We start from the raw sequence: 25191 nt of genomic DNA on the forward strand, positions 1-25191 counted from the left end.
AAGAACTTGAACTGAACAACGTTTCTTTGACAATATTCTTGTCAAAGAAGCATAGTCATAAACCTAACCACACATTTCCCAAAGAGGGAAATAATAGATTGATAAGAATGTTATTCAAACCTCAAATCAGCCCTATAGACCTGGCTGACAATTTTTTTTTTCAAAAACCAACAAGGGTGTCATACCATACTCAAAAAAATCACGGTGAACAGCTTGCCATACACAAGCACTAGTGACAGTTGCACTTTGCCATAAACAAAATAATGAAGCCTTGTGCTGTCCAACAACATATAGAATGTGGAAGAGCGCCTCCTGCAGGAGCATCTTAACTTGCTGCTAAATTCTCCATGTATAAAATCATAGATATCTAACTACCTTTCTATCAATACTATCTGTATTTCCACCTACGTATCTATCATACCATCTTTGCAGCTATCTGACTTTGTATCTATCCGACTATCCACATATCTATCTACAGTATCTAACCAATTACCTCTTATTTATCTTTCTAGTTTGTTTATTTTTTATCTATCCATCTAACAATCTCTCTGAGTTATCTGATTTATGTGGCCATGTGCCCTGCTGTGCTAACACCAGATTATTTTACAATAGCATGGTTTATATTACACTACACAATGAACCGATTTAGTTTATACATGCTTATCTGAGAACATTTTCTCAGCTAAAGGCCAGATAAACATTGACCACGATGAGGAGGGGGTCTGGCAAAACAAATGGTTTAAAACTAAGGCTGAAAAGACATCACTGCATAGTTAGCCAGAATATATACACAGGCAGATCCCTGACATCCTATTTTTCAATACGGTCATTTCGCAAGTGTCTGTACTGAACAATCTCAGCAGTTTTGTGAGTAACGAGTATAATTCCAGAATCCTGTTTGTCAGATTTTTGCTGTCACCAGTAGGGTCCTCCAGGGCATTTGGACTCTTCATGTGTGGGGCCTGTGCTACAGTTTTGCTTAACAGCAGAAACACTTTGCATCTGGGTTTCTTCGCCCCGGGGAGGTACAAATCAACAGATCATCTCTCTGCTCACAGGGAAAACAAGTGCTAAGGAAGCAAGCGCGTAAGTAAGTGTTCTTTGTGTTTGGCAGGGAAAGCACCATGTAAATAAATTCCTGCACAAGGGGTTGACATTGAAAGAAAGAATTCCTCCTCCTGGAAAAACCCACCCTAGTGTGGTGTGAGGTGAGGGGAGGTGAAACAGCCGAGACCCTCGTGTGACTGCAGACAGTTACGATTGGAGGAAATGACGGCATAGTCTTAAATTCGCCACCATTAGAGACAATAGAACCGGGCTTCCTTGAATTATGCCCAGTTTCCACAGCTAAGTGTAACACAACACGCGGAGAGCTGACTTTTCCCTAAAAGTGCCGGCCTGGATTGGAATTTTCAATTATGTGAAACAGTCAAGACATTAACACGAGCGTAACACCTGTCCCTTGAGATCCCGAACTTGTACGTCACAATAACAATGAATACTTGGAGTTGAAGTGGAAACATGAGAGGAAAAAATCTATTCATATTACTGCAAAACATTTATTGGATTACAAAATGAAAGCTACGGGGAAAAAAAATAAAGTGCCATTTTAGACATAAGAAAGAGATGCAAAATAAGAGAGAAATATTGATTTTTCAGTAGCCAAATAACAAAAGCCATCATTGTTTCTGTTTATTAATACTAAATCATTAGTAGTCACATTGACAACACTGATTAATTTGGGTCACCAGTCGCTTCTCCTCTGTATTGCTTATTATTTGGCAAAACTCATACAAAAACAAGGACTTGGAATAACATGAAAATTATGATTGGTCATACAAATACATTAATGACTCAAAATGATGGCAGTATATATGTGTGCAATGCATTAGGGACAAACTGGCTTGTGGTGCTTTAAGCACTTTCCTAAAAAATAAATCCTAGATATTCCTTCAGGAGGCCGCGATCTTCTTCTTGCACTCCATGGAGCACAGCAGCATGCCCTGCATGGCCATGAAGCGCTGGCCCACAAGGCACTTGGAGCAGCAGGAGCACTGGAAGCACTGGGGTTCGGCGTGCCAGTGGTACTCTCCGTATGACACACGCTGAGCTTCAGGCTCGATAGGGTTCTGACAGGCCGTACAACACTGTGAACGCAGAGGGATACAGATAAATTCACAGGAAGTAGTATAACACATCTGTTTGTTTGAAATAACACTTGTAACAGGCACAATAAACCCAGTGTATGTCAATAATTATTCTAAATATTATATTAATATAAAGTGTATGATCAAATATTAAGAAATCTGCTCTATTTGAATGTCTGAACTTTCCTTGCCAAGCCGATGTCTAACAGATGAGTCATAAGAGCTGTGTGTCATAGGACAGGCAGTCGTTGAGAGAGATCGGTGGTGTCTGATATCACATGACTCCATTAAAAGCGCTTCCACCCTCCCTGTCCTCTGATTATCATGTCACTGGCACTTCCTAAATCTCCTTCACCTGCTGAACCAATACAGCTGACGAACACATGCTGAACCTGTTAGTTTTAATAGGCCAGGCTTAACAGGAATTCACTTCCATTTAGGCGTGACATGAATGATACTCGGACAGCGTGACAGGTTGTAAAACTAGCTGCTAAATGTTTCACTTGTCTGAAGTGCCCGGGCACCATAAAATGGTTATGAAATGTATGCCATCTTGTTGCAGGTGCTGATTAAGAGTATTCCTAAAATGCCTTAATGTGCCCAGGAATTACAAGAAGTGTACAATATTATATCTATATATAAGAAGCTAAAAAAATCCTTCAGCTACAAGGCCCTGGCATAAATAAATCTCATAGTCATCTTTGTATCGAATAGAGCAGAGAGACAGAGAGAGGATGAGAACGTAAGGAACTTCTCCTCTTTACCACAGCGTGGATCTTCATGTAGCAGGGTTTGCAAACAGGCTTCTCATTCTCCATGACGTAGGTCTCTCCAGCCAGCACACAGTCGCAGTCAAAACAGCAGAAGTGCTTCAGGTGCCAATTGTGGCCCTCAGCCTGGGTGTACTCATTACTAAAGATGAGCTGGAGACCAAACACACACACATACTTCCCCCTCAGTATTGTGCTTTGAACCTTATGGTATGTTAAAAGCAATTTTACAAGATTCGACAAAATTGCATTCATTATTTTACTAAGATTGTTTGAGATTTTAACTCAAAACATGTGGTAAGGTCTATACATCTGAGATGACATTAAATTTCATTTAAATATGGAAATAATCAAAGTTTCTAGGTTTTTGAAACAATTAAGTTATTAAAGATCCTGCACTATTTCTAGATCACTAATCAGATGGAAGCAAATTTGTGACATTAACCGTGAGAACTCATTTGTTTCCACTCACCTCGTCGCAACCTGCACATCGAGGCTTTTCGCTGTCTCCATAATGGCGGCCACAGTACAGCTGACCCTTCTTCCAGAAATAGATCATGTCCACCAGTAGCTCGGTGCAGGTATAGCACACAAAGCATGCCGGGTGCCAGAGTTTATCATAGCCTGCCCGCTCGGCGAACACCGCCGGCTCTCCCTTCTTCATGGGCAGCTGGCAGCGGTGACATGACTGTAAGCAGAGATCCAGTGAGGAGTTCAGCTTGGCAGAAACATCAATGAAAAATGAAAGAGGGAATTTAATGAACATAACCAGAGACAGTTTACTTAAGCAATTCATCAGCCCAGGTGGAGTAAGACTCTTTCTCGTATTTATGACTTCATATGCAATCACCTGTTTTTGGTATATATGATTGGAAAACTGCAGCATAATTTATGACTTCATATGCAATCACCTGTTTTTGGTATATATGATTGGAAAACTGCAGCAGAGGGCAAGATTTCAGTTTGTTGATCCAAAAGTTGTTTTTTGAATTCAGAAGACTTGAAATATAGTAAATGAATTGTATGGATCAAATTTAGGTTGCTTGCCGGAGCTTGACTAATGTGATTGCAATGACATGCTGCTTTAAGAAAAAGAGCTGGTAAAGATCGTTTCAGTTTTCTTTTTGTGTTCCAGGGAAAAAGATTGGACAGGTTTGGAACAACATGAGGGTGAGTAAACAATGACACAATGTTCATTTTTGGGTAAACTATCTCTTTAAAAAAAAAAAAAGGCAAAAACATTAGGCTGATGGCATACATGTGTTTCAATCATGAGATTTCAGATGCTTACAATAGATTTTGGAAAAATTCACCTGAGCTTGAACATAACCACAGAGACTAAGTGTAGTAATTTATGAAGATCTCTGGAAGAACATAACGTTCATTCCAGCTGCCTGACTAACACAGGCTTGGCAGAATCTGAACTGCTCTTATGTTAATCAAAGTGAATCCGGAGATAAGAGCTGGAGAATGCTCCTGCAGAGCACATGTGGCGGAAATAAATACTGCTGCTCAACAGCTCCGAAGGGGATTTTTCATGAATAGATGGTGACATTTAAATGCCTATAAATTAGATTGAGAGTCATTTAGATATAAAGGGATAATGAGATTGAAAGGTTACAAAAGCTATTTGTATGAAATACTAAAATGTATCAATGACAATCTTGTCCATTCACAACTTTCAGTTACCAGCCCAAATCTTTATTCTCTATTTATATCACTTAATAGTATTTCTACATTCCTTAAACAAAATGGCATTTAACAGAACAGGTATGCAGGAATGGCATACTTACGAAGTTACCAACAGGTCCAGCGGGTAAAGTCCCAGCAGCCCCTGGGGTGCCAACCCTTCCCATTGTAGCAATAGCGTCACCTTTGTCTCCTGGCATCCCTGTTGTTCCAGCACCAGGCTTTCCTCCTGCCCCGAGGCCTTGTGGACCACTTTCCCCAGCCATACCTGCCTGTTGTCCCATCTCTTCTGGCAGGGTGATGTCACCTATGCCCAGCGCCTCGTCCTTGTACTTGCGGACATACTGCTGCATTTGCTTCACCTCACCGGGCGAGAGTTCGTGGCAGCGCTCGGGGTCTTGGTCATGGTCAGGAAGCTGCTTAGCCATCTGTTTCTTACGGTAATCTGCTCCTGTCGTACCAGCGATGGGCCGCCGCTCCGGAGGCAGAAGCTCCATGTATCGCAGAGCCTGAGAGGACAGAAGTGACGTTTTTTGGTAAATATGAAATTAGATGTGGAAGTTAATTTAACATTTTTAGAATTATTTTAGTAATTTAATATACATAAACATATATAGTATATTTAACAGAATATATTTAAAATTGTATAATAATTAAAAATTACAATTCAAATGTTTTATTAATATTTTTGTAACAGAACGTTTACAGGAAAAACTAAAGATTAATGTAGGCAAAAAAAAAAAAAAAAAAAAAAAACTTATGCATTATTAATTTTTTTTATTCTGAAAACATTAAGTGGAGAATAGTGACCTCTAGTGGGTCCAAGTATAGTACAGTATTTAAAAACTTCACCTTCAACCATAAAGTCCAAAGAAAAGTGTGTAAATAAAAATACTGACATTTAAATATATACATAAGCTGTGTATATATTTATATATAATTTAAATACATCTATAATAATTAATAATAAAACGTATTAAAATATATAATAGAATAGAATATACCAAGCTTTGGTTGACCCCAGGTGGAGCCCATTCATAGGTAACAGACTTAACCACATCTGTTTTGGCAGGCACTGGGGTGGGGACTTGGACAACAGTAGTGGCAGCAACAGGGACTTTGGCTGGGATGGCAGAAGATGAAACCACACTATGGCCTGGTGCTGATGCAGCTGTACGGCCTGATCCTGGGGCAGCAGTATGGCTTGTTGCAGGCGCAGCAGAAGGGGAGTGAATTGCAGCCCCTGGGGCAGCAGTGGCACCACCAGGCTGGGAATGAGCAGAATGAGCACTGGGGGTGGAGGTCTGGCTGGACCCGGGGATAAAGGAAGCAGCAGGAACAGGAGTAGCAGTGCTGATGGTGGCTTCCGGGATGCAGATGGTGACTTGGTTGCCTTTATAAGATGGGATGCCATCTCTCTTCAGCTTGGCAATGAGGCCTGTGTACTTGGTGTCCTCAAAAAGCTTCCCCACCTTCTTATTCTCCTCAGTCTCGAGCTGCACGTCATGGTCTTCAACACCACACTTGCAGTTTCGACAAATCTTTCTGTTGAAAAGGATGACAAAGGAAAGGAAACACTTTAAACCATACACTACCATTCAGAAGTCTGTGGTCTGTTTTCAACATTTGACATAATAAATTACTGTTTTTACTGTATTTCTGATCAAATAAATGCAGCATAAGAGACCGATCCCAAACTTTTGAACTATAGTGTATGAAAACCAAACCGAGCAGTAGCATACTGGGAAAAAAAAGAGCTTGTGTAAACTTATTTATTGTATTTTAAAAGCTCAAATGATTTACAGTGAATGATAGGAGCATATTTTTACTGTAGGATGAGTCATGCCTGTTTTGTTAAGGTAAGAGACTGATAACATTAGTTTGGATTGCTGTGCACATGTCAAGTTAAGACATGCATAGATATTCTGCAATTACTTGGAAAAGAACAGTGTGGGCTAAATATTGAAATACTTTCGCCATGACTTTTTTTGTGCATTTCTATAACATACAAACTAAAAACCCATACTAAACAAACCATATTGTGTTGCATTCAATGAGAGCTGTAAAAAGTTTGAGATAAGATGAAAGACTTCAAGGTTTATATAAATGAAAACTAAATTATGACTTTTCGGTTCAAGAAACCTTGACTAACATTATAAGGGAAGAAAATAAAATGCTATAAAAGTAGAATGTGGCCAATTGAATGACACTTTGGGCTGTTTAACATATCATTCCAAGGATATGTAACTCAAATATACAATATAACTCAAAATTGTGAGATAAAAAGTTTTTATTCAAAGAAGGAAATAAGCTTCCATAGAAACCCCACTCATTTTAACCTCACTAATTCTGTTCAGCCACTGGATGGCTAGTCACCCTTTCCTGAAACAAACACAAAGATGAAGTCTCTGGCCCTGCATCCAGTGACCTGTATCCACATTGACGTCTTTTCATTCAAAGAATTCCTGGAACCCCATGAGAGCGATTGGGAATGGCACACACCACGGCTGCAGTGATACAGCTCTGGCACAGGCATCTTGGCACCTGTGGTTCTCACTTCAGGAAAACCAACAGAGTGCAGCTAATGCCCAGAGCTCTCTCAGTGGGACAACTTTTTGCTAGACAGATACGGTATTGCATGTTGGTGAGTTTGTCAAGACGAATAAAAACAGAGAAGTCAAATCAGTGATGGCCTAACATGATTAGACATTTTTCGCAATGAAAACCACATGCATGAACGTTAACACAAATATGTAGGAAGGAAGCAAGCACAAAAACCGCCAGAAATGAAGCTCAAAGCCTTCACACTTGTCCTTGCATTTCAGACAGGCAGCTCCGGCTCCAATTTCATGGCCTAGGGTTATCTGGTAAAAGAACAGGAGACATGAGCAAATCCTGTTTCCGAAGTCACAAACACATATCAAAGATAAGAGTTGGTCAAATCATCAGAAATGTAAAAAAGCATTTGCCTTTTTTGTATTTTAATTAAATGGTGACCCTTCTAGCTCTTTCTACAAATTTAAAAAATCTTTTAAGCATTAATTTTTTTAAAACAAAAAGCCAGGGAAAGGAGGTGCTGAACCTTCACATACCTGCATACACACACACACACACACACACATATATAGTACTTTTTTTTTTCTAAAGAAAGTAATAATTTTATTCAGCGCTTATCAAATAAAAGCCACTAACTATTAAGCATCACAACAAAAATCAGCATATTAGAATAATTTCTGAAAGATCATAAGACAGTGAAGACTGGAGTAATGATGTTGAAAATTCAGCTTTGCCATCATTGAAATATATATATTTAATTATTTGTAAAATTTCCCAATATTACTGTTTTATTGTATTTTTGTTCTGGCTTGGTGATCATATAAGACTTCAAAAAAACAAAAACACCAACATGTAGCATGTAGCAATTTTTTTTAAGTATTAGTTGCATAACTTCGTCAAATTCAACATAGGTGAAGTTGCATTTCTCTGGGGTCTGTTTTCATTAAGAGGCTGATGTCATAATTTTTTTTTTTTTTTTAAGAATTCTCCTTATTTACATGATCAAGTGCTTCTTAAAACTTCATAGAACTTACTATTTAGGACAAAGAAACTATGTGCTTCACAAAATGCTCTTTAGTTTGAAGCAGGACATAATTTCCATAATTAAAGGAAGGAGAAGAATGCCTCTTAAAATACCCTTCTATTTCTACAAGAGATTTCAAGTGCAGTATATACTTAAGAAACATCTGACATCAGTCTACTTCTCTAGAAATTCTAATATTTATTTTATAATGCTCAATCCTGTCTCGGCAGTTCTCAAGAGTAAACCTCCTCAGCTGGGAGACCGCCTTATAAGGTCAAGTATTTATCAAGATGGAGAATGCCTGGAGGGTTTAGCACATCTCCTGTGTTAAAGAAGAACATTTTTCAGCTTAAAAATCCAGATCTGAGAAGTTTACTTTGTAACGGCAAGACAATGAGGCCCACTGTGGCATTTTTCGGTCTATAAATCTGTAATATTTATACAGTACCATCTCTAGCACCTGAGAACACAGAGTTCAAAAACATAGTGAAAATTATGCAGCATTCACAAATATTGAAAAATTACTACACAAAATTTTTTTTCAATTTTATTCAACAATTTAAATCTCATATACAATATAATATATTTATTTATTTTAAAAGGAAGATTTTTGGAATTTTTTTTTCTTTTTGATTGGATGATTGTTGGTTGCTCTTTTCCATGCAATGAAATTGAATGATGATTGCAAGTTTCTAGCTTCAAAAAGGATACAAAAGCACTGTAAAAGCACCATTGATGTAGCCCATAATACTAGTACATTATAGTACACATTATAACTGAAGTCTTCTGCCATACAATAGCTTTGCATGAGAAATATGCTGAAATAATTTATTAATTCATCAAAACTCTAGTGAGATGCTAACTGTTATAACTAGATGATTCAGAATGGTTTGTGAATTAGACCAGTGGAGTCACTGTACAGATACATATGATTTTCAAGATTTTAAGTTAAAAAGACTTAAATTTAATTCATTCCATACATCACACAAAGTGCACAAGTCATATTAACTACTTTTATGGTAAGTTTGCATCCTTTGTGAGGCTTGACAACTTCAGTCATCATCCCTTGTCTTTGAAGAACTTTCTTCAAAATATCTTTGGTGTTTTTGGTGTGACATGAAGGTGAGTAAATGATGATCTATTTTTCATTCTGGGTTGAACTAAAACTTTAAGATGTCAAGCTGAGGAACTTCACATTTTTACATCACCTCTTGCAAAAACCCACTTCTTTTTTTATTTTTCTAACGTACATGTACTGTATGTCAAAACATATTTTACCACCACTAAACTTCAAATGTACCATTACAACTTGGCTTGTGTTTGAATTGCTGCAATAAGTGATGAAAGAAAACCACTGGCTGTGGTGACAACCATATAAGATAAGTGAATTAATCTATGGAATGAAACATAATATGCATTACAACTTCCAGCTTGTCTACAGTTTGGAAAAAGAACATCTAGAGGCTCTATTAAGCCAAGGAATTCAATTCATGTTTCTATCAAATAAAGCACAATCAGGATCTTCCTTCTATGTTCTACTTCCTATCAATGACCACTTCCTATTTCTAAATAAATGTAACCAAGTCAATCACCGGCCTCGAATGTGACAGTCCTGATGCCAAATGTTTCGCCATGTCTAACAATAGTAGTGGCTTTACCTTTAAGGGCGTTGCCGAATGTTTCTGCAACTAAACTTCTGGACCATGCACCAGTTCAGAAAGCGTACCTTTTTAACTTCTTTCTCGATCTCCATTCTTGTCGAGCTTGTTTAGATGTGATAACTAGCGCTGACTCTATCCCACGGGCAACTTTTCCTGAGGGGCCACTTCTGTTGAACGGGCCAGTCCTCTTTCTGTCCCTCTGGCTCACACTCGCTCACGCTGAAAGACTTCCGCTCATTGCCAATGTGCGCTGGTCAGCCAATAGGAGCAGAGATGTAGATGTGAACTACCAATCAGAGTCTCTGTTCCAAAGCGAATCGCCCGCGAACATAGTATAGCAGAATACTGTTATGGTATATTGGTTACTGTAACGTGGGTTAAAATACTGATTAATGATCTCTAATATTAAAAAGATAATGAAGATAATGTTAAGTATATATTAATTTGTTTAACATGCTTTTTCTTGCTCGACATAAAAAAATACACATCTTAACAGGTCAGAGCAGGAAACAGTTGTACTCTGACAGAAACTGGTGCTGGCCTCATACAGGAAGCTGTGGCTTATTCAGTGTTTGTGTTGGTTTTGGGAAGGGTGTGGTGATGTAAGACTTCAAATTCTGACATCCTAAATTCTGCTTTTCTATCTCTATTTTAGAGGTTTATTAAAGATTTGTGCAGATTTTTCTTCATAAGCCTGCTTAAAATCCTTGCTTGACTCATTTTGTTGAGTTGGTGTGGACATGAAGCACAAACAGCACGGCCACTGCTTCATTGGTATGATGACTAACTATGCTGTCACTAGTTAAAATGTCACTGATGTCTGAATATCATCAGAAACTGGGTGCGTTTCTTGTCTTATCCTGTATGTATTATTCCTCACTCACTCAATCAATAAAACAGCCATTCCTTTATTTAGCTCTGTTTCATCTACCAAATTACAAAAGTTTCTTTCAGTACATTGCTAGGGTAATGGAGGTGTAGATTTGAAGCAACAGCCTTTAATTCAACCACTATAAGCAACAACATCATATTTTTTCACAAAAAGCATATGGACTAAATTGCATCATAATCCCTAAAAATGGAGATGAAACAACAGATGCATTGTTCTAATCCATCAGGCTCAGTGGCAGTGTTACATAAAGTTGTAAGAACCAAAGTCAGATTATGATTTATTATAAGGTTTCACAGATGAGAAAACTGCAAAAGTGAATGATTACCATGGTTTGGTCATCTTCACCTGTATAATAATGTCTGATTATAACAAGTTTGTGCCTGAATGTCATTGCCTCTGTCTATCTGCTTATTAAAATATAAACATATTGCCCACACAATAAAATAATTCAAATGGTACACAATGCTGTCTTGGCTGTCTATCATCTAATTTATAATAGCAATAATAAAAATAATGTATTATTATAAACTTATATAAATATAAATAATATAAATAATAAAATATATAATTATATATTATTATAGAGAATTATACTTTATATTATATGCTATATATTCTAACGTAATATACATCATTATGAAACAATGTAATTTTAAATATATTTATTTATTATTATATAAAAAGGCGTAACAAAATAATTTAGCATATTTGCCCCAACATGGTCTTCTCAATTGGACATCATTGTTGATTTGGGCTTGTTTTAATCTTTCTATCCCGGGCCAAACCAGCCGAGGCACTACTGATTACATTTACTAGTCAATAAACCATTTGTTGCTATACTATATCATATAGGAAAAACAGATGCATTGCTCTTATTTGGCAAACTCCAGCATTAGTATTGTATAATGTTGTGGGAACAACAGCAAGAGACTTGCAAACCGTTACTACCTCAAATAGAAAGTCACAGCCACCAGGAGAGTATATAAAGAGCGACTCTGGCTAGAAAGTTCTACTCAAGCAGGATGAAGGGGCTACTGGTGCTGACTGCTCTGTGTGTGGCCGTGTTTGGCAAAAAGACCTTTGAGGGGTGAGCTCACAATTGTGTTTGCAGTATCCTAGGTTAAATATTTTTTTTTTTATTATATATATATATTCTGCATGGTTATGCACCAAAACACAAAAACGGGGCATCATTTTGCATTGAGTTTGAGGGAGGAAGCTGTGGTTTCTTCAGTGCTGAGTGTTTAGGTGGAGGATCATCATGGTCATAGCTAAAGTGATAAAAAATAAAGTGTGATCTTTAATGTTGATAGTTTTGCTTTACACAAAAAGATGAAGGGAATACTATTTTTAACTACTCTGTTTGTGGCCAGTTTTGCCTAAAAGACTTTTGAGAGGTGAGTCACTTGAGTCTTTAATGGATATTTTAATCCAAAATGTTGTTCCAAACCTGTATGACCATCTTTCTTCTGGAATACAAAATGTCAGCATCTTTCATTGTATGGACAAAATATGTTAATTTGCAATGAAAATTCAAATGGAGCCACATATCTTAAGAAGCATTCCTGCATGTGTGCTGTCTCTACAGAAACCAGGTTCTTCAGATCACCGCAAAAGATGAGGCGCAGATCTCTCTCCTGAAGGAGCTTTCTGAACAAGAACATCTCGAGGTAAGTCTCCCATCAAGATCAATGTTTCTCATTTGAATTTGGTAAATAAACATTGGAAGTTGTGAACATCTGAACATCTGCAAAGTACATTGAAACTGAGGGAACTGGTTTCATTGGACACTTTTAAAGTAGTTTTAAATGATTTGGAGAATGAAACATCGGGTTGTAGATGTTTTAGCTAGTTATGTATTGATATTGAAATTTGATGGATTTGCTTGTGTGTGTATATGTGTATGTATTGTTGGATGTTATTTGTTAAACTCAAACGTGCTGTGTCTGTCAGTCTTGGCCAGGACGCTCTTGTAAAAAAGATTCTTAATCTCAATGTGCTTCTTTCCTGGTAAAATAAAGGTTATAATAATAATTTACTTGTTTCCTTCTGTCTTCAGTTGGACTTCTGGAGGGAGCCCATTCATGAGTCCTTGCCTGTGGATGTCCATGTCCCGTTTCACAGTCTCCAGGACGTCAGGGCGTTCCTGGGAAACAATCAGATCCAGTATGATGTCATGATAATGGATGTCCAGGTGGGATTATTTATTTTAACTTTTTGATTGCATGATTACATTGGAGACAATAAATCATCATATGACACCCATTCTTTGGATACACCAGGATCTTTTTTGTCAGTTGGACCCCTTTGATCTAAAATATTTCCTTGAAGTAACCCTTGAGATTTTAATGTAATATTTCAGTAATTGAACAATGTATGTTCAGGGTTTTCTGGTGTTGGTTAATAGTCACATGACCTGCAGGTAAACAAATAAAATATTTAATCTTTTTGCATTTTGGTTTGATTGTTTTAAATTTTTTTAAATTTTGATTAATCATTAGCTAAGAAACCCCCACGGGTTTGCAAAACCCAGTTCGGGAAACCTTGGGCTACACCACAATACTGGTCACATTTAAAATATAATAAGTTGAAACTTTTAAAAAATGTTTTCATTCTTCCTGTTTTGTAAGGTCTTGCTGGATGATGAGGAACGTGAGATGGTCAAATATCGTTCCTCTCCAAAAAGTACTGATGACTTTGTCTACACCGCCTACCATAACCTGAGTGAGGTAAGTTCTGCACAACTTGAATTATATGACTGTATTGCATTTCTAGTCTTAAAGACTTTTTGGATGTGATTATGTTTAAATGTTTCATATATTTTTCAGAATTTTACCATGTTGTATCTATTAAACAATTTTACACACAAAATAAACACAGTCATTTGATCTTCACCATGTTTCTCTCAGATTAACTCTTTCATAAACATGCTTGTGGCAGAGAACAGAAAACTGGTCAGCAAAATTGTGATTGGTCGGAGCTACAAGAAACGCCCACTGAACGTCCTGAAGGTAGGACATGATGAATAATGATGAATGTGCTTAATTTTATTGCAGCTTGAAGTCTGAGACCTCTAGTGAAAATGCCATTATTTTGCACTTTTGTACTTTTTCCGCATTACTATTTTTATGAAATATTTTATATTATCAATTATATTAACAATTTGAGTGAAAATTTTATTGGAAAATTAACATTCATTTTCTTCAAGAAAACATTAATAAATAATAAGTTACTTCACCAAACATCAACAGACAAATAAATAATAATTGAATAAAATCTAAAAGTATTTAGATTAAAATAAAAATTGATTTAATAAAAGTCTAAAATCTCTACAGTATGATACAATATGAGGTCACTCTTCAGTTTCAGTTTTTAATTAATTTTTCTAAATTCTGATGACATGTGATTTCTGCATTATTTGTTTTTTAACAGAAAAAATTATAATTTAGCTTTGAATCTTTCAGTGTGGTCTTTTGGATCCCACTGTATATAGGGCCATATATCATGATTCATATGCAGTATTTGTAAAATAATTATACATTATAATGATAATGATAATGATAATACAATATTATCATTGTGTCCTCACGTCCTCTCCCTCAGTTCAGCACTGGAGCGAACCGTCCAGGTATTTGGATTGACACTGGCATCCACTCCAGAGAATGGGTCACCCAGGCCAGCGGAACCTGGTTCGCCAAAAAGGTAAAGCTATTCATCTTTAAGTTTGCAAACACAAACAACTCATCATGTTTTAAAAACAGATTTGAACAGAAACATACTAAAGCATGTACCAATGCGTTATGTTGTATGCAGATCGTGAAAGACTACAAACGTGATCCCGTCCTCACCGACATCCTTAACAACTATGATATCTTCCTGGAGATTGTCACCAACCCTGATGGTTTTGCATTCACCCACAGCAAAGTGAGTTTAAAGCCTGATGCCTGGAAGACTTCACATACACATTCAGTTCAGAATAACATTTTGACAATGTTTTCCAATGGACTGCTTTTCAATTGCAAATCTGTCTGGTTGAACCGCATGTGGCGTAAAACAAGAAAGCCGAACCCTGGCTCCAAGTGTGTGGGTGTTGACCCCAACAGGAACTGGGACGCTGGCTTTGGAGGTGAGATGCTTTCATCATTGCAGTGTTTTGCATATTTTAAATAAATGGTAATGGTCTTTTTTCATTTAAAGGAAATAAATAAATAAAGGATTTCATGGATTTAAGGGAATAATAAAAAAAGAATAACAGTAAAAGAACAAGAATAAGCACACATTCAATCTTATTTGCCTAATATGTTAAATACGGAAAATCCTTCTTGTCTCATCACATTCAATTATGAATTACAGGCTATATTTTGGATTCAAAATGGCAAAATTAAACTGTAAAATCTAGTTGATTGCATCATTGAATATTATCTTCAGTCATTTAACAGTTCTATCGTAAAAAAAATATTAGCCTACATTTTTTAGCTACTTCTTACCTTGCACTCTTTAATCATTCAAAAATGAAGCGCTGTGCTGGAATTTGAACGTGGTTTTGTTTTTGTGGAGGAAACAAAAAACATGTATGAGAAAAAAGTCTGAAAATTTAACATTTTGAAACGTAAACTAAAAATTCTGAGAAAGAAAAATCTGCATTGCAAGATATAAACTCAGAATTGTGTGATGTAAATTCGTTATTTTGAGAAACAAAGTCTGAATTCTTTTTATGATTATTGTTTTTTATTCCGTAGCAGAAACAGGTTTCCATAGTAGACCACTGAGGCAGACCAGCCTAAAAAAACATTTAGTCAAATATTGGACAATTTGGCCATTTCTGATTATTTTTAATCAATGACTATGGTGGTTATTGCCCTGCTGTAAGAGGCTTTGAAGATTCCAATTGTATGTAATACTTTCTTGTCTTTCTCTGTTTTCCAACTTCAGGTGCTGGTTCCAGTGGCAACCCTTGCTCTGAGACGTACCGTGGACCCAGGGCTAATTCTGAGAGCGAGGTCAAGGCCATTGTGGACTTTGTGAAATCTCACGGCAAACTCAAAGCCTATGTGTCCATCCACAGCTATTCCCAGATGCTCCTTTATCCATACGGATACACACACACTCCTGCCAAGGACGATGCTGAACTGGTATGCATGTGGAAACATAATATTCTAGATAAATGTAGCAGCCATTAAAATCAATTCTGTATTGTCCCCATAGAATGAGCTCGCTGAGAAGGCTGTCTCTTCCCTGCAGTCATTGTATAACACTCGCTACATTTACATTTACATTTAATCATTTAGCAGACGCTTTTATCCAAAGCGACTTACAAATGAGAACAGTAGAAACAATCAGATCAACGAGAACAACAACGGTATACAAGTGCTATGACAAGTCTCAGTTAGTGTGGTACAGAACACTTAACAACATATTTTTTTTTAATTTGATTATCGCTACAGATATGGAAGCATAATTAATACCATCTGTAAGTTTGATAAGATTCATTTCAGTTCATATCAGTTTTGCACCCTGCTAACAATCTCTCTGTTTACAGATCAAGCCAGTGGAGGCACTATTGACTGGACCTACAACCAGGGCATCAAGTACTCCTACACCTTTGAGCTGAGAGACACTGGCACCTATGGTTTCCTCCTGCCTGCCGATCAAATCGTCCCCACTGCTGAGGAGACCTGGCTGGCCCTGATGACCATCATGAAGCACACCAGGAAAAATCCATATTAAAAATACAACAATATTTCTGTGATGAGTCAAAGTAAATAAAAGAGAATTAATAAAAAAAAGCAACAAAAACTTTTACCCTTTTATGGATGTTGCTTTAATATACATTACAAATTTAAAGAAATAAATTTTGTTCAGCCCTACAAATCTCTGGATACTGACTGATATACAGTATCTTTACCATTTTTTTTAATTGATCAGTATTGGTTGAGATTAGATATTTGATTCTCATTCTTATTTCTTTTATTTGTAAATATAAATCAAATTTGATAACATATCAAATGTTGAAAGTGAGACATTTTGAAATGTCATGCCAAATATTGGCTCATTTTGGATTTCATGAGAGCTACACATTCCAAAAAAGTTGGGACAGGGAGCAATAAGAGGCCGAAAAAGTTAAATGTACATATAAGAAACAGCTGGAGGACCAATTTGCAACTTATTAGGTCAGTTGGCAACATGATTGGGTATAAAAAGAGCCTCTCAGAGTGGCAGTGTCTCTCAGAGGTCAAGATGGGCAGAGGATCACCAGTTCCCTCAATGCTGCGGTGAACAATAGTGGAGCAATATCAGAAAGGAGTTTCTCAGAGAAAAATTGCAAAGAGTTTAAAGTTATTATCATCTACAGTACATAATATCATCCAAAGATTCAGAGAATCTGGAACAATACCTGTGCGTAAGGTTCAAGGCCGGAAAACCATACTGGATGCCCGTGATCTTCGGGCCCTTAGACGGCACTGAATCACATACAGGAATGCTACTGTAATGGAAATCACAACATGGAATCAGGAATACTTCCAGAGAACATTGTCGGTGAACACAATCCACCGTGCCCTTCGCCGTTGCCGGCTAAAACTCTATAGGTCAAAAAAGAAGCCATATCTAAACATGATCCAGAAGGAAGACCTTGCATTTTCCAACATGACAATGCCAGACCACATACTGCATCAATTACAACATCATGGCTGCGTAGAAGAAGGATCCGGGTACTGAAATGGCCAGCTTGCAGTCCAGATCTTTCACCCATAGAAAACATTTGGCGCATCATAAAGAGGAAGATGCGACAAAGAAGACCTAAGACAGTTGAGCAACTAGAAGCCTGTATTAGACAAGAATGGGACAACATTCCTATTCCTAAACTGGAGCAACTTATCTCCTCAGTCCCCAGACGTTTGCAGACTGTTATAAACAGATGAGGGGATGCCACACAGTGGTAAACATGGCCTTGTCCCAACTTTTTTGAGATGTGTTGATGCCATAAAATTTAAAATCAACTTCTTTTTCCCTTAAAATGATACATTTTCTCAGTTTAAACATTTGATATGTCATCTTTGTTGTATTCTGAATAAAATATTGAAATTTGAAACTTCCACATCATTGCATTCTGTTTTTATTCACAATTTGTACAGTGTCCCAACTTTTTTGGAATCGGGTTTGTATTTTGTGTTTTGTCTATTCTATTAGTTTTTTTTTTTTAAATAATAGAATAGACAAAAACAATGTTAATTCAGTGTTTTTGTTTTTTGTGTACATTTTGTGTAATTGTGTTTTTATATTTTTATCTTATTGCATCAAGTTGAACTTAATAAAAATGAGAAATGTTGCTAAGGCATCTTGCTGACATAAAATAAGTTTGCAGTTTTGATATTTTAAGTAGACGTTTTAGTTTGTTAACTACAGTAAGACTCACTTAAAATTCAGCTGTAAAAACACCTTAATAAAATATTAAAATGAATATCCATTTATCCAACATACTGTGCATTATAAAGTTGTGAAATTTACCTGTACTGTAGCATTGATTTTAGTTTTGAATGATTTAAAACATTGATTTTAGTTTTTAGTGTTTTGTTTTTATTTTAAATTTATTTAGAGTTTAGCATTTTAATATCGACCATTTAACAATAACAATACCAAATCTCTGGTGAGTCCATGAAGAAGGATTCATGCATGTTTCATCAGCGAATAATGCACACAAGCAACTATTGCCGTAAATATAATGATTATGCTACATTTCTAGTAAATTAATAATGAAATTTAAGGCTAATCATTTTAGTTAAATGCTAATAAGATGGTTTCAATATGCAATTTTATTTCACCGTTATACTACTACTTACATAAAAGTGCATATTTTACCTTTACAGTGCAGTATATTATATACATTTTATTAAATAATTGGGATGCATGCATTTTGTGGAATCGAAAGGTTCAGTTAATTGAGTTCTTCATGGAACTGTCAGTGCCAATAAGGAACCTATACATTTAAGGGTGTATGTAATTTAAAAGTCAGAATAAATACATATTTCCATTGGTTCATTATGATTAATATCCTGTCATTCAGTTCAGCACTGGAGCAAACCGTCCAGATATGTGGATCGACACTAGCATCCACTCCAGAGAATGGATTACCCCGGCCAGCGCAATCTGGTTAGTACGCAGCACTATGCTTTTCATTAAAATGTAGGCATCACTTGGGTATACAATATAAAATAGATTTTTATTCAGCCTTCAATACAACATAACAAACCAGGTAGTTTTCATTGATTAAATTAAATTACTTATTTGGTCAAAATTTACAATAGAACAGGGATAACTGATTTCAGTCAATAAGCACAGAAACATTGACAACAAAGGCCAAACAAAGCACTTTCTACCACTTCATATACACACTGACTTCTAAAAATGCACTTTTCCTTCATCAGGCTCTGCAACAGACAAAGCAAAGTTTCACACAGAAACATCACCTTCATTAATGGCCGCAATCACATCTACATTTCATAACATTCAAATCACAGCTGAGTGGATGCTGATTATGAAGAAAAATCTTTTTGGATTGGTTTGGAAAGCATTGAACATTTAAATAAATGCACTAAACAAAAAGACAAACTCTGCCTTTAAGGCAAAATCAGCACATCTAAAATATTTCGAAAGCACTGCGACATACTGTACATAATGTACCTACTGAGGAAGTAAACATACAGTAGCTAAACCAGCATGCTCACTGAACAGAAAATGACCACCAAGAAGTGCTTACTTGCATAACATATAGAAGAACCTATAAAAGCATTAAAAGATGTTGAACCATACACATCTTATACCATCATTATAGTATAAATGGCCAGTGATCCCAAAAATTTGATAGTGGTAAATCAGAAATAGATTTAGATCTTAAACATGTAGTTTGGATTTGGAGTCTGCAGTGCAAAATAATAAAACGGTGCCATTTGTGTGTACTACCAAAACCAAGAAATGTTCTGTTTCTCCCAGTGTAGTTCTGAAAATGTGCAGGTGGCATAATAAGAAAAAACAGTAATAATAAAAAATAAAAAAAACGGTAGTTTATATTGTCCATGTTCACAGGAATCCTGCAAAAGTAAAATATAAAGGCTTTATTTGCAATAAAGTGAAGATGATAATGATGAAGGTGAAACTGAGGGTTATTTCCAAGGTCTACTACTCCGTGAATGAGCACTTTCTGATCCTGCTATGGACGAGCCTTGTCGACCACTCCGAACTGTAGACGCTTTGGAGCGGGCGCTGCTAGTGGACATTCTGCTGCTGAGACGACCTTAAATGGGGGGAAAAAATAATATACACATTATTAAAAATTGAGCACCAATAATATTTTATAATAATAATTCCGGCAGCAAATCATCATATTAGAATAATTTCTGAAGGATCATGATGCTGAAACTTCATCTCTGCCATCACAGAAATAAATTACCTTTTAAAATACATTCAAATAGCAAACAGTTCTTTTAAACTACAATATTATTTCACAATATTACTGTCACATATATGCATCCCTGATGAACAGAAGATAAAACATATATTACATATATTTTAGGTAAGAATGAAATGAAACGTGTTCCTAATAAATGAATAATTTTCAACAACAACCAAAAAAAATCATACTGAGATGGCCATGGTTGCATTTAGATATTTTGTTGCCATCTACCGGTAAGTTGTTCATAATACAGTGAAAATGGTTATGTTGGTTTCATCAGATTTGAAATGGATGACTCACTGCTGGGCTCACTGGGTATGAACACTTCCTCTAGGTAATGCTGAATTTTGCTGAGGTCTTCTGAGGTGAACTGCCACTTTTTTTCTGCTGGCTGGGATGTCTGCTGTGGAACCAATCGCTTACGACCTCCAGGTCCCGAGGGTGACGGCAGACAGGAGATGGGAATGGAGCCGGTTGTCATTCCCTCAGGGAACTTCTGTGCAATCACTTTTAAACCTGTTGAGAAAAGAAAAGATACATTAAAGAATAAATGCCATTAAATACAAATCTCGTACTGACAGGATGAACCCACATGCATGTATTGGAGATTCCTGAGACCCCAATGATCTATGTATAAATATATTAATCTGAAAAGGACCTTGTTATTTTCCCCTTCTGTGAGAAGTAATTACATTTTTTCATGATGGATTTCTGAAGTTTGCTATCAGTCTGACTCACCCCCTGACAACATGAAGAGATTCTCAAAGCCTCTCTCGCACATGGTGGTGGCGGCTTGACTTGCTATCCTCTCATCCTCATCATACAAAATGATAATCCTTCCCGATGCATTTTTCTGCATAGTTGTAAAAGATTTTAACAATAGTGACGGGCACGAGTACACAAGAAACTGAAATGACAAAAACCATTATTCATTCAAACACAATAACAGTGTGACTTGATTTTTTTTTTTTTTTTCAAGATACTGTTCCAATCCTATCAATTAATGAAAGCACAACAAATATTTTATTTATTTATTGTTCATGTATGAAATAAATTACTCAATTAATTCCTTCACACACACATATATAAGTTCATATAATGATCATATATTAATAAATAATATATATAATATAATAATAATAAATATTATAGTTTTTTTAAACATGCACAACATGGGTTTGCAATAAAAGTTTGAGTTCTAGTGAATGAATGAATAATAAATAATACAAATTATAAAAAGTAAAAAACAACAACAACGAAATATGGAAGTACATTTCAAATATTTACAATAAAAATATAATTATATATTTAAAATATATTATTAAAACTAGGAAAAACAGGAATAAAAGGATACATAATCAAGCACTTCTTTCGTGTATGGGTTCATTGTCCTTGATAACGTCGCAATGGGGTAACTATATGCTATGAGCAAAAAACAGACATTTATTAACAGATAAAATTAATCACTTTAATGTCTTAAAATTTCTAGGTAAGTTTCCTACCACTGATAATATGGCACTGGTCATACTGCTCTCTGTCCCGCACATCCAGCAACAGATATGGGCAGTCAGGGTAGGGGCAATCTGTGAAGCTGGAGGTAGACACTGGAGAGTTTTGGATGCTCTTCTGTCCATTCTTGTCCAGATCCATTTCTCCCCCACGCCACTGATAACACTATAAATGAAACCCGGAGATTCTCAGTTACACCGAGTGAAGACAGTCAGGGGTTCTCACTGTTACAGGCTATATCTCATGGTTTTCCCCCCACAGGGTCTCTGAGGACAGAGTCTGATTGCACTCACTGCCCCTAAACAGGCTCAATAGAGCTTGGGACCATGAGAAAGCTGTCTAGCCAATCAGAACTCTTGTGAGTGCACAACAGAAGAAATGTTAGAGGGGGCATCGGTTAGATGCATAAAATGATATTCTGATGTGGCTGGTCGAATTAAAGAGATAGCTTTATGTGCTAGTTACAAACACAAAGGTGATTCGGCTACCTTTGGAGTGTAGATCTAGGAGAAAACGCAGTGTCGCCGGATTCATCATTGCTGATACTCTGTGGTGGAGGAAGCGTCGGCTGGGGGGAACCATTCGTCTGATCAGAGAGACGGTCCAGGCCCGGTGATGCGGAGAATATTGAAACATCATCTAAAATCATATACAAAAAATGAAAACAACCACAAATGATTGTCAGGGACTTTCTATGCAGTTGCTTAAGTGTGGAGACTCTAAGAAATATGGTGTTGGAAAATATGACCATCTCGCAATATTTTGCAGTAAACACAAAAGTATTTTTTCCTCCAAGATTATTTTTTCACTCTAAATCGTTTGCCTTCTCTCACAAAAGTAATCCATTTCTCAAAGAAATTTTTTGTTCACTTGCAAACTTTTAAACTTTTGCGTCCCCCCACCCCAGGAAATTTGCATTTGCTCAAACAACTTTTGCATTCTCTCACAAAAGTATTTAATTACACCTAGAAGCTTTATGTTCACTTGCAAAATTACTGAATTCTTGTTAACATGTGGTTGTTAGGGTGCTATGGATGTTTGCTAAGTTTAATTCTTTGGCATAGGGCTTTGTTCAAATCATTGTTCCTAAATATATGCAAATTTAAATATAATAATAATAATGATGTCAGCAAAAATTACTAATAAAAAAAATAGAGTAACATAAAAGAGAAATTAAACTCTACCTTCTAATCCCTCGATTTCATCTTTAAAATTGTCATTCTGCTCGGACACTGAAGCAACTTGGATTAACTGAAAAAAAAAAAAGATAAGACATAAAATATAAAGGCATACATTCAGGAATATATAAAAATACACTACTGTTCAAATGTTTATAGTCAACGATCTTTTATTATACTTTTATTCAGCAATGACACAGTAAAAGCATTTACAATGTTATAAAAATATATATTTCAAATGAATGAAATCAAACTTTTGCATAAAAATATTAAGCAGCACAACTCTCTTCAGCATTGATAATAATAAGAAATGTTGCTTGAGCAGCAAATGAACATATAAGAATGATTTCTGAAGGATCTTGTGACAGATGGCTGCTGAAAATTCATCTTTGCCATGATATGAATAAAATACATTAAATTATATTTAAAAAGAAAACAGTCATTTTAAATTATAATAATATTTCACAAAAATAGTGTTTTTACTGTACTACAACTGAAAGTAAAGAAGATGCTTTATATTATTCACGTACCAGCTGTGCAAATGTAGTCACTTTCAGTCTTTTAAATAACTCGTCCTTCCTATATCTGTAGTCTGGGGACACAAAATTACATAATGAGCATGTATTTAAAATTATACAGAGCTGCTGAACAAATTTTTTTGCAATAATTTAGATGCATTTTACCTGGATCCTGAGTGTTACCATTTCTCACTTCATCTTCATTTAAAGACAAATCACTTAAATTCACTCCCAAAATATCAAACTCCATTTTGATACCAGTTAAACTCTAATATACTCTAAATGGACTTTAATATGCCAATTGATGCTACAAACTGAGGCGAGCTCTACCAACATCTCTTTATATCTTTGGCAAGAACTCCACAGTCCAGCCTTACCACCAAACCCACTGTAAGATGCCAAATGACACCACTCGATGAGGTTATGTGTGTTGGTTTCACTACAGACAGCCTCGACAGAGGAATTACTGTAATCTACAGTACAATCACCATCCTTTGCTCATGTAGCCAAAAAAAGGAAGGATTGTTTATCCTTGAGAAATCACAAGGAACCTGTAACAAGATGACCAACGTGGACAAAGGAGACTTTCTCTTCTTATCAAGTAAGTAAATATCAGTAGGACAAGCGTATCTAGAGACAAAATAGCTGAAACAAGTCATTAAGTGCCTGTTCACACAAGATGCACACAAGATGTTTTGTAATTACTTTTTTAATGTAAATACACCACTGTTATGCGTTTTCTCAAATGTCAGCAATTGTAAAGTGTTAGAATCACCCTTTACTTCTCAAGTAAATGCACCATGACATTTTCATTTATCAAATAGTTTTCTCCACTATAATATATGAAATTATTTAATTTATAACTTACTTTTCCTTGCCTCCTCTAGTCTCTCCATGTACTTTGTAAGACTGGAGCCTAGAAAATAAAATAGGTTAATCATCATATACTTTATCATATATACAATGGATATTCAAAAATGTTTGATTTCACAATAAAAAAAAGTGAATACCTGTATCAAGTCGAGTTTTTACATGTTGATATTTTGGATTCTGTGGGATCCTCTTCTTTAAATACTGGGGGAAAGAAGCACCCATTTCAAGAAAACATTCTACAGATAAATGCAGCGTGTATCTATGATAATTATTATAAAATGAGTGGTAGCTAAAGTTATGAGTGTTTTGTCTGTTTTGTTTTTGGGATCAGTGTAACCGGTGGTTAAACACTGGCAGTGGCTCATCTGAGAACATGATTTCTATGAAACAAACATAGAGTTTAATAGAGCAGCAGTGTTCATAAAAGCCACCTTAAGCTCTAATAACATTCATTAGATTAGAAAGAAGGTTAATTTATTGATAGACATTGTTACATATTTAAACAACATGAAAGCATCAGTGGTAAACTGGTGTTGATGGTCAAGTAGACAAGGCATGTATGTGATGGCAACGGAGGAGCAACAGCACCGGTGTCACATTCCCTTTAAACCGCAGCTCTCCCTATCAAACATTCCTGAGCTAGCTTTTAAAACGGTACAAACCATCACATGTTTTGCTAATTACACTTTGCATAAAAATAAAACCACTGACCTCAGAGTTGCCAATCCCCCGCTTCACTGACATCTTCCAGTAGCTGAGCTTCGGCGGCTAACGTTAGCTTCCAAAATCAAACCTCAAAGCGTCGCCTCTTTGAGCAACGCCTTTACTGATTGGTCCGTTGATTTGATGATCCAATCAGTGACTGCATTCTTACTATCTCAATGTTGAGTTCTACTAGTTTACCGTTTGGGCTGTTACTAAGCAAC

The 25191-nt window shown here is 36.2% G+C and overlaps 3 protein-coding genes across 4 annotated transcripts; 1 reads left to right on the forward strand and 2 right to left on the reverse strand.

Moving 5' to 3' along the window:
• Positions 1–1539: 1539 nt before the first annotated feature.
• Positions 1540–10097, reverse strand: LOC109050681 (testin-like). Its single transcript, XM_042715869.1, has 7 exons — positions 9913–10097; positions 7385–7470; positions 5611–6151; positions 4711–5115; positions 3390–3605; positions 2912–3070; positions 1540–2147 (listed from the first exon to the last, which is right to left on the reverse strand). Exons 1-7 carry the CDS (start codon positions 9937–9939, stop codon positions 1953–1955), a joined length of 1629 nt encoding a protein of 542 aa, XP_042571803.1. The 5' UTR covers positions 9940–10097; the 3' UTR covers positions 1540–1952.
• Positions 10098–11687: 1590 nt separating this feature from the next.
• Positions 11688–16524, forward strand: LOC122135656 (carboxypeptidase A1-like). Of its 2 annotated transcripts, XM_042715871.1 has the most exons (12): positions 11688–11826; positions 12328–12409; positions 12799–12933; positions 13370–13468; positions 13649–13750; positions 14343–14441; positions 14553–14663; positions 14775–14865; positions 15672–15871; positions 15945–16001; positions 16182–16209; positions 16279–16524. In XM_042715871.1, the coding sequence occupies exons 1-12, from the start codon at positions 11762–11764 to the stop codon at positions 16464–16466; spliced, it is 1257 nt and encodes a 418-aa protein (XP_042571805.1). In that variant the 5' UTR covers positions 11688–11761; the 3' UTR covers positions 16467–16524. The 2 variants fall into 2 exon arrangements, with proteins under 2 accessions (XP_042571805.1, XP_042571804.1); XM_042715870.1 differs by lacking the exons at positions 15945–16001; positions 16182–16209.
• A 2414-nt stretch (positions 16525–18938) lies between these two features.
• LOC109050679 (centrosomal protein of 41 kDa) lies at positions 18939–25132 on the reverse strand. Its single transcript, XM_042715875.1, is given in 12 exon segments — positions 18939–20028; positions 20488–20703; positions 20926–21040; positions 21542–21609; positions 21690–21843; positions 21846–21861; positions 22185–22335; positions 22881–22947; positions 23405–23466; positions 24261–24308; positions 24403–24466; positions 24977–25132. Coding segments are annotated over 12 exon segments (1125 nt in total). The 5' UTR covers positions 25010–25132; the 3' UTR covers positions 18939–19897.
• Positions 25133–25191: the final 59 nt, after the last annotated feature.

This window comes from Cyprinus carpio, chromosome A25 (genome assembly GCF_018340385.1).
Source record: "Cyprinus carpio isolate SPL01 chromosome A25, ASM1834038v1, whole genome shotgun sequence".
Lineage (NCBI taxonomy): Eukaryota > Metazoa > Chordata > Actinopteri > Cypriniformes > Cyprinidae > Cyprinus > Cyprinus carpio.